Here is a 9,747-nt window from a genome sequence, read left to right as displayed (position 1 = left end):
TGAAGGGCAAATCGAATGTCCGTATGAGATGGTGAATTTCATTTCCCTGGTATAGCATCAGAGGTTTTTTTTTTGTTCTCAGCATTTGATTAACCGCAACAAGTAAGCTAACTACTAAGACGCGGTGGAGGTACAGGGCCTCAGGATCCTCTTTCCCTCTTGTTCCAGTCCCTCCGCTCTTCCTTTTGAGTTCCCCGGGTGTTTTGGCATGTAATGTGGAGTAGAGTAACGGACATGTATATAGCATCAGAGGTATGTGTACTTTACATATTCTTCTTGGCATAGCCAACTGGTACTGTAATATGCCTTATTACTACAGACCGTATAAATGGGAAAGATATGGTATAGCTGCCTATGTTGCCGAGTCATTGAGTATATTCAGCTGTATTCTTCGGAGACAGACCTGAATCCACGATATCGTTCAATGACCTCCTTTTTGGATGGGGTCCATGTAGGAATGTCATTGCAAGACCCCATGATACGTATATCGTCCGCCGTTGTGTCTGTAGATATTTTCAGATTGACCCCAAGACTCCGAGTGCGCCCGTGCTCTACGGCCATGATAAAAATATCAACGCAACCACGATAGCGGATCGAGCACTACGGACACATTGTACACAGAACAGTTTGAGAGACCACCCGATTCCCAAATCAATTCGAAAAATTTGCCAACCACGGCATCCCGAGTCCAATTCATTCGGGGCATGGAGGGGTTCCTAATCATGAGGTTCGGAGACATAGTACCCTAACCTGGATGAAAATCAGGCTAGGGGTATTCTTTAAGGGTCCGAAACCACAAAACGCTCCCGAACAAAGTTATTCGTGTCCTGATCACGCCGTTCCCCAAGATTCACCCTCTCAAAGTCGGCCATGACTGCCTGAATGTTGTCGGCGTCGATTTCGGAGCGAGCCGGTCAGCCCCCACTGGAGCAAAAAGAGAGTTGGAGCGGAGCTGGGGGTCGAATGATGATGTTCCTTGGAAAGACACGATGGTTTATCAAAATCCATAACTGTCGCGGTGTCTTGCAAAGGAAATCAAACCCTTTCGTCCCTATATCTCTTGGTCACAGAGATATCGCAGCTCCTTCCCGAAGACAAACTCCAACGATAGGATGTAAACAATCTTGCCTCCCTGGGCATGAAGAAGCACTGTACAGAGACCAAGACACCAAGAGACGCAACTTGAACTCTCCTGGAAAGCTTGCAGCATCTCGTACACTTTCACTTCACTCGGAAGGGCCCTAGAAAGCGGAAAGAGTCATTGTCCTCGACAAGGTCACCGAAGTAGGGGGGGGGTCATAAATTTTGGCTACGACGACGAACTGATGCTCCAAACTTGAGTAACATGTTCTCGAACACCGCCGCACAGTTTTTGGGATAGAGTAATGGATAGGGAAGGTGGCGGTTGGAAATGTATGCGATCGGCGAGGTTTAGAGCCAATCATTACTCCTTTCGTCCTTTGACGCTGCAAAATTTGTTCATCGTGAAAAAAATCTTTGTTCCCCTACGGGAAGGAAGGGGTGTAGCGGAATACAGGTTGAAGCACCTGGAAAGTAAATGGCATTGGGGTCTTTTGCGTGACCTGGAAGTGTCGAAGAAATCATGTATGAACATCGCAGAGAGGCCCAACTGTTACCTGCGGCTGGCTTCATTAGCCGGCCGGTCCACCCCACGTCCCGGTTGGGCGGCGACAATTGGTGTTACCTTGCTTTGGTGAGATGAAAAAATTCAGATGTGGATAGATATGGTCAGCCTGGAAAAGTCCACCCTTATAGGAACAGGAGTGCGTGTTGGTGCACGCAAGCAATTCTTGTTTACATAGAATGGGCTCAGATATCAGGTGACTAGGAATGCTAGTACGTTTGTTGGCGATGATGGCAAGTTGTATACAAGGAAAAATGTTGGCACAAAGGATCGTACCCGAAGACAATCTGCCTTTGATAATGGGTACTAGGTCTGGGTTTAGCTTGAAGCTTGAATTGCGCAGTACACAGCCCACCACCACCAGGTCCACATTCACGTACAGGTCGCGATTTAGTGAATGAATTAATGCCCATCAGTGAAATGGACTTTGGGTCGTTTGGCCCAAAAGCGAACGGAGGTGGAAGGTTGCTTTGTCGTCAACGTGTCGACTATGCCGTTTCCTGCAGACCGATGTATGGGAAACTGAAGCCGTCCATTCGTAGGTCCAACGTAAGAGATGTCAATTGTAGGTTGTCGAGGGAGCGATGACTGGGGCATCACATATATAGAAGAGTTATTTCCCCCGTCAGCTTACCATTCCATCCACCATCATGAAATTCGCACTTGTATTGCTGGTTTCCGCGGCCTTGGTCACAGCACAGACCATCGACCCCATCACGACTAACGGTGAAGGGCCAAAACCAACGCTGTCAGGACTGTGTACTACGTAAGCCGAATGAAGCAGGCCCAAAGAAATGAGCACTCACCACCATGAAGCTCGACCTCCTTGCACTTTCCCCCACCGGTGAAGGCTACGATACTGTGGCCCAGCCCGAAATCGAGATCCTCCTTGGAGTGTAGGAGCAGCAGCTCTACATCGACCCATCCTACTTCCACCGTAACAACGGTTTCCTCGTCGCATATAACTTCATCCACTTCTGTTGGAACGAACAGCTCGTCGAGCCATCCCACTTCCACCGCAACAACGGTTTCCTCGTCGCATATAACTTCATCCACTTCCGTTGGAACGAATAGTTCGTCGAGCCATCCCATTTCCACTGCAACAACGGTTTCCTCGTCACATATAACTTCATCCACTTCTGTTGGAACGAATAGTTCGTCGACCCATTCCACTTCCACCGCAACAACGGTTTCCTCGTCGCATATAACTTCATCCACTTCCGTTGGAACGAATAGTTCGTCGACCCATTCCACTTCCATCGCAACCAGCAGTCTCTCGACCCATTCCACCACTGTTTCATCAAGTGTCGCCAGATCATCTAGCGTATCGAGCACCAGCCGCTCCACTGCAGCAGCCTCAGGTGCATTGGTGACTACCAGGGCATCTTCTTCAGCGTCCAAAGCTGCCGTAGGGTATGACTACAACGGATTGTTGTCGTGGGTGTTGGGTGCTGCTCTTGCTGCATTGGAGATTTGAGATGACAGACCCATACGTTGGAAATCCATAATTGGACTTGTATTTGTAGTATGAGTATGAATTGAAGTGCATTTGTGTCGTGTTGCCATCATAGTCGAAGAAGGGTAGAACGAGGTGGTGGTCCTTGTCTGAGTTGTAAACATATTTCCTCCGTACCACCACGTTGTCCTGTGTCGCTGTCATCGCTATGGTTCTACATTGACGACCTTTGTAATATATCTCATCTTACCATGATTCACCTTTCCGTTGGACGGCACGCAAAATCGACGAAGGCCCAATCATCGGTATCGGTAGGGCCGTCGTCGTGTCTTCGTCTCCCGCTGACTAGAAATATCAGAATTTGGTATTCCATGTGTTCAAATAGCTCACAATATATCTGTGTGTTTATCCATATCCTTATAAAGTTATTCTCACGCGGCGTTATTCTCTGTTTCCCGGTCACTCAACGTGAAATCGTTCTAGGATCTGGGGATGGATTTGGGAGTATCATGGCGCAATGTGCTATTTCTAGCAATAGTCTTCATCAGTCTTTTCTCAGGGCCAAGTCAGTGAGATGATGTTGCCATCTTATGTCGTCGCATCAAGGCGAAGACACGCGGACATGGACGATCTGCAGCATTTTCAGCTGATGGACTGCGTCTCGGTGTGCTGTCAGGTATTGGAAGAATCTTCCCATGATGGTTATTCAAGGGTAGCCTAAGCCTTGGACCACCGTCTTTTCCAGTCAATCCTCAAACGTCAGCCATTGCTAGGCAGTGATGCGGACGTATACAAAGAAGATGATGCGGGATTGATTTTGCAGAACTCACTCATAGAACTGCTCGACCTGGTTAAATCTTATCTCATATACCTCCCAGTTTTACGAAAATCTAGAAGATCTATCAGGCACACACTCAAGACAAGGAAGATGATTTCGACCAGGATTACCGCCGTGGGATATCTGGGATCGGATGAAGGAAATAGTCGATTTTGGATGGGAGACAAGGGAGGATTTGGCAGCGCAGGAGGTCACGAAATATATGAATACGGAGGTGCGTTCGCTTTTGTCAATTGATTCCTCTCTTTAATCTATCTTTCTAGTGTACAATACCTCAGCGGGCACCGAGGCAACGTTTGATCTGCTCTAACGCCTATTTCTGCGATCCGGTTTACCAACGGATAGCATCGAGGCTTACACAAGAAATCTTGTCACGAACAACAAGATGAACGTCGAGGTATGGCGTCTCCTTGGGATGGAGCTGATAGGACTGACAACGTATAACTGGCTATGCCAGGCGCATCACCGACCGGGATACCAGCTTCTTCTACACGGTAGCTGAATATGACATAAGAGTTGACAAGTCAATAATCGAAAAGTTGTAAACGGAATTTCTGAAGAAGAACAAAACGTCTCCAACCTCATTACTGCACTCGCCCGTCACTTGTTTCGATTATTTTCTGTCCCGCACGATATCAAAATCTCTACTGCAGACGAATTTATAGACTAGTGCGAGACCAGGGCGCACTGGAAGCGATTGGTGGACGATTCGAAAGCGCGGAAAGGGCATCTGGTGTATATCAGCATCCCCAGCGGACCACGCCCATTTGCGTTATTTACAGGGTAGGCCACCTGTGGCATCACTTTCCGTCTTATCTTGGATCGTGTCAACTTCGAATGTCCTTCAGGTATGCACATGCTCCATGCCGTATTCTTGGCGAATATCATCCTGAGATTCTGGTAGCTTACAGGGAAAGAAAACCAGAAGCTGAAAGGCTGATAAGAGCAGTATGACTGGACCGGCCCTGCTTTCGTCAGGCATGGCTAACACTTCCTATGTATCCAGACTTAGTTGTGTCGATTTGGCATTTGTGGAAACGGTTTCAACAGGTGAATGTCTATCCTTACGTTGTATGGAACGCCGAAACCAATGTCATGCAAGTCACTAGTTCGTTCCCAAATGCGCCAAGTCCTTCCAGTGATAAACGCAACATTCTGAGATCCAATAGGTTTAGTGTTCGTTGTCACTTGACAGGCTCCACTCTCACGGCTTATTCAGCATTGTCCAGCTGATACGTTTGCCACCGAAGTTGCTTAGTCTAATGACTGCTGCTTCTTGCATCCTAGTTTCTCCGACTGTGCGGTATATGAGGGTCTCGTCAATGATGGTTTGCCATACTTCAGTTTTCACCACGGCTTAATGGAGCATCCTGCATTCACTTTGGAAAGTTTGTCCAGAGGTGTTCGACCTCACTTGCGTCGGGTGGTGGGTGGCGGTATGGACTTCGATGGCGCGAAGCCCATGACCCGGGAACGATCATTATATGTCTCACGTATTCTTGTATTCTTCTAGCTGATGACCGGACTCCGGGTCATCACGCCTGCCAATGAGCAGATGAGATCTGTTTCGTGTTTTCTTTCTACCCTTCTGTCATCCGGTGACCCTCTGTCACCGATATATATACAAGGAACTACGTCTCATCTTCTTGTCGTACCATTCCTCGGACATCAAGCTCTTTATTATGCTTCGGTTTTTCAGACGCAAAATTGACGATGGAAAGGTTGCTCTGACAAGTAACCCCAACAGCGATGCCTCCAGCCAGTGGAACTATCTCAACAAACCTGGTGAGTACATCAGCGGTTCTGTAGGTGTGCGAAACCAATTTAATTTTTAGGATTTCATCCACGGCCTTTGCGTGTTGCCATGTGAGCTGCAGTGTTTTACGTTTCTCCATGAATCTTAAGTTATACATTCTAGATGTGGCGCAGGAGCGGCCGGTCTGTGTCTTGCTTATAAAATCATCGAAGCGCAGAAGAAAGGCGTACTTGGACCCATCGAGTTTGTCTTGTTCGAGAAAGATGACGGTAGTGTCTTTTTCATTCTGTAAATACTTGCCGGCTTAGTTATACTGCCATACCTATAGATTTCACGGGCACATGGTAAGAAAGATAAGAAGATCTTCCGCGCTGGTTCTAACTCGTTCTTGACAGGCATGCAAATCGCTATCCAGGTTGTCGATGTAAGCCGTTATTGTCTCGTTACTTTTTGCTCGCAATGAGACTGAGGATCATGAAGGCGACGTTCCGAGCGCTGCCTACCAATACTCGTTTGCACCTTACGCAGACTGGCCAGAGTGGGCGGATTACTTTCCTTTATAGTATCCTACACTCACATTGCATCCCAAAGATACTATTCCGGTGCGGGTGAAATCAAGAAGTACTTCAAAACATTTGCCCAAAAATACGGAATTATTCCCTTCATTCGGCTTCGACACAAAGTCACTGCAGCCAAATATAACGATGCTCTCGGAACGTGGGATATAACAGTGGTGAATTTAGCAACGTCTCAAGTCGATACGATGTCGTATGATGTCTTCGCCCCGGCGACTGGTGTTTTGAGGTATGGGAACGTCACCTCTTGATATATCACCTGCCCCTTATCCGCGTTCATAGTAATGTAAATCGTCCAGTGATTTCCGGTCTGGAGTCATTCACAAAGGCACCGATTTTTCACACTGCTGAGTGGCCTATCGATTTTGATTGGCAGAGCACTTTCAAAGACGAACACGTGTATGTCGTCTCTGTTAAACGCTTGATTGATTTATAGCCGACCCCCGAGATCTCCACTAGTGCCGTAATAGGTATTGGTTCCTCCGGCCTTCAGACCGTTGGTGCCATTGCTCCGCATTGCAAGAATCTCGACATTTACGCCAGATCTAAATTTTGGGTTGGTTTTTACCTTAAACAATACTTGAACTCAGGCTCACGTCCTCTCCTGCTGTCAGATTGTTCCGACTCTTTTTCCGGCTGCCTCTCTCCAAGGTCGTGACTGGTACAACGACAACTTCTCATGTAATTCTATCCTAAAAATGTTCTCACATCGATGCCTGATAGTTGTTATATCCTTATAGACTCAGATGAGGAGCGAGCTGATTTTATCAAGACACCGGAGATCTTGTATCACCATCTTAAGGAAATTTCTGCCCCCACAAACGATTACTTCGGTTTGTTCTTTCAATTGTGACATTGAAATTCTCTAAGACTGGCCCCGATGTTCCCAGCTATTTTGAAAAAAGGTTCCGAAGCCCAGAAGGTATTACTTCTAATCAGCTTTATTCTCCGTGATTTCATTGGCGTACAGGCGATGAAACAAGTTACAATTGAACATATGAAATCATCGGTAAGGAATGACGACCTTGTCCAGGCGCTATTACCCGAGTGAGTTACGTCGACTGTGTATGTTCGGTGGCGACTGACCTAGGCATGTGAAACAGCTTTGCCATTGGGGTGGGTACAATGAGATTCGTCTGTTGTTTGGTATGAAGGTCAAGTCTGCAATATGTAGTGTCGTAGGCCGACCCCGGGTGCTGCTTTCATGGAAGCGTATGTTCCCTTCTTGATAATAGGCGTGCAGTTAATTCCGTCCCAGGCTGAAGCTTCCTACGGTCGACTTCATTAATAAACCAATCAAAATGGTTACTCCAAGTGGTATCATTACTGAAGATAGTATCGAGCATCCAGTGGACCGCATTATCTTAGCGACGGGGTTCGACACAGGTTTCAAGCCAAGATACGAGTTCCTTGGAAAAGACGGTGTCGATCTTAGGGATGTATGGGCGGAGCGACCGAAGGGTTTGAGTTTTCCCTTGCTTCTAGAACGATACTTATTTAATATGTGCAATACAGCCTACATGTCAGTGGCCATCACCGGATTCCCCAACATGTTCCTCATGGGTTCTGGCCCCGGGATAACGTATGCCAATGGGTCGCTGTTGCCCTGTACAGAAGCGCAAGCGGACTACGTCGTCGCCTGCTTGTAGGTTCAGAGAATCTAACAATGACCTTGTTGTACTCAATGGATTCGAGGTCCAAACTGCAGAAGCAAGATATAAAAACCATGGAAGTCAACAAGGATGCACAGGACGAGTACAATATCCAACGAGAAGGTGCATTTTTCATTCATATTTGACTAGTAACTCTGTTATTAATGATACAAACACCGGTAGCGGTTATGAAGGATCTCGTATTTGTACGAACGTTCTCGAGAATCAAGCGACTTGTTTTGAAACTATCTATGTAACAGACCGAACCCTGTTCTTCCTGGTACAAAGGCGGCAAGGTAGATGGTGAACCGGATGCGCTATACGCTGGTAGCAGTACGTTTCTAATGATAGATCCGAATGGGCATCGCTGAATCTGATCATTCCAGCTCTTCATTACATGGAATTGCTAGCTTCCCCCCGATGGGAGGACTGGAAATTCGTCCCGTTACATCACAATCGCTTCTCCTTCTTGGGCAACGGAGCCTCTTCTGTAAGTGTGTCACTGCCAACACCCGGGCCGCACTCTTATGTAGTAATTTAGATTGACGCTACCGGAGGGGACAAAGCATACTACATTACAATGCAAGACGCGAGAAACGTTCTGAAGGCCAGTGACTATCGAGCCGACTGAGTATGCAATGATATATCATGCTTCTTTTTTCGCTGTCCAAACATTATTATATGCACATATCATTGGTTCAGAGACGGGGAAGGTCGCAGCTTCAACATCGTATACTAACGTTCAAGTTACTGTCAAATATTTGTTACAATCACAACTTTCCTATACGAATGTGGTACGTTTATGTACATCATATTACAATCTACTCTGCATGCATATGTTCTACCAACTGACCATCAAGGAACAAGCCTTCCTTCTGGCACTGCGCCAGGTTTTCACGAATGTACTAGCAGCAGTCAGGCTCTCTCGGCGCTAGATATGAACCATTCAAATACCTTTGAATGTCGTCTATGCAAGAGACAATGACCTTACCTTCGGTGGCACCAAAATTGCCTTTGTTCCTGTCTTCAATGCTTATGACAAGGACCAAATGCCACTCACCCTCAGAAATATAAAAGCCAGTCCATGTCATTGCAATTTCCTCGTCCTTTTTCTTCCCTATCTCACACATAGAGCTCGATAGGTAGTTTCTCGCTCAGTCCTCTTTCTTCCCTATCTCACACATTTATGGTGATGATAGGCTTGAACATTTACGGCTGGTGTCGATCATATTTTTCTCTTTTTCTAAGGTGAAACGCTCAGATCGACCTGCCAGTTCTTGTATTCGTTACATGTCTGTAACGTAAATACACCCAGCACACCTTTTGACTTATCGACAAATGAGGTCTTCACGTAGCAGAGCCTGCCATTCCTATTCATGGGGTTGTAAAGTGCGCTTGTGGAAGGCAATATATGAAGATGATGCTTGAAGATGCCTCAAAGGTGGGGCCAGATACTTGGAACCATCCAGTCAAGCTCCTTCGCACCCTTTCAGAGCTGACTTCTGTTGACCAAGGATGGTAATTTGGACACTTGATCTTGCGTAGTCCATACCGGGAAAGTATTTCTGTACCAGAAGGGTCGAAAATATCTAGTACCAAGGATATCGAAGACGTTTAGAAGGAATTTTGAAGCCGGATGGGCCAGTCAACGTGACATTGTTACCTTCGGGTGGGCACAAATAACTGAAAGTCAGCGCTCATAGAAATAAATTGTAGGTTCTGCTCTAGAACACGAGAAGGCCGGCCCTTACGTTACACGTGATGCCCAGGCCATTCTGGATTGATACAGCCAAATAACTCTCTTACTCAAGTTTGAATGAGTGGC

At 46.7% G+C, this 9,747-nt stretch overlaps 2 protein-coding genes across 2 annotated transcripts; one reads left to right on the top strand and one right to left on the bottom strand.

Moving 5' to 3' along the window:
- Nucleotides 1-2,047: 2,047 nt before the first annotated feature.
- BT62DRAFT_1079053 (uncharacterized protein) lies at nt 2,048-3,798 on the bottom strand (the record flags this gene model as incomplete). The annotated part of the gene is made up of 6 exons (XM_043179446.1): nt 2,048-2,233; nt 2,280-2,407; nt 2,452-3,064; nt 3,129-3,307; nt 3,362-3,446; nt 3,724-3,798. 6 exons carry the CDS (start codon nt 3,796-3,798, stop codon nt 2,048-2,050), a joined length of 1,266 nt encoding a protein of 421 aa, XP_043036173.1.
- A 231-nt stretch (nt 3,799-4,029) lies between these two features.
- BT62DRAFT_1009991 (uncharacterized protein) lies at nt 4,030-8,553 on the top strand (the record flags this gene model as incomplete). Its single annotated transcript, XM_043177597.1, has 30 exons — nt 4,030-4,153; nt 4,203-4,233; nt 4,285-4,336; nt 4,397-4,433; nt 4,479-4,545; nt 4,605-4,722; nt 4,990-5,115; nt 5,159-5,175; nt 5,227-5,440; nt 5,568-5,724; nt 5,775-5,805; nt 5,858-5,969; nt 6,024-6,039; nt 6,091-6,126; nt 6,176-6,233; nt 6,287-6,499; nt 6,553-6,669; nt 6,730-6,826; nt 6,885-6,951; nt 7,011-7,103; nt 7,161-7,317; nt 7,374-7,386; nt 7,445-7,482; nt 7,529-7,731; nt 7,786-7,915; nt 7,966-8,045; nt 8,106-8,128; nt 8,183-8,255; nt 8,309-8,412; nt 8,464-8,553. The coding sequence occupies 30 exons, from the start codon at nt 4,030-4,032 to the stop codon at nt 8,551-8,553; spliced, it is 2,694 nt and encodes an 897-aa protein (XP_043036172.1).
- Nucleotides 8,554-9,747: the final 1,194 nt, after the last annotated feature.

Source organism: Guyanagaster necrorhizus (assembly GCF_019112545.1).
Source record: "Guyanagaster necrorhizus MCA 3950 unplaced genomic scaffold BT62scaffold_27, whole genome shotgun sequence".
In the NCBI taxonomy this organism is placed as follows: Eukaryota; Fungi; Basidiomycota; class Agaricomycetes; order Agaricales; family Physalacriaceae; genus Guyanagaster; species Guyanagaster necrorhizus.
The sequence above is the reverse complement of the archived record's forward strand: the minus strand, read 5'-3'. Positions and strand labels throughout refer to the sequence as shown.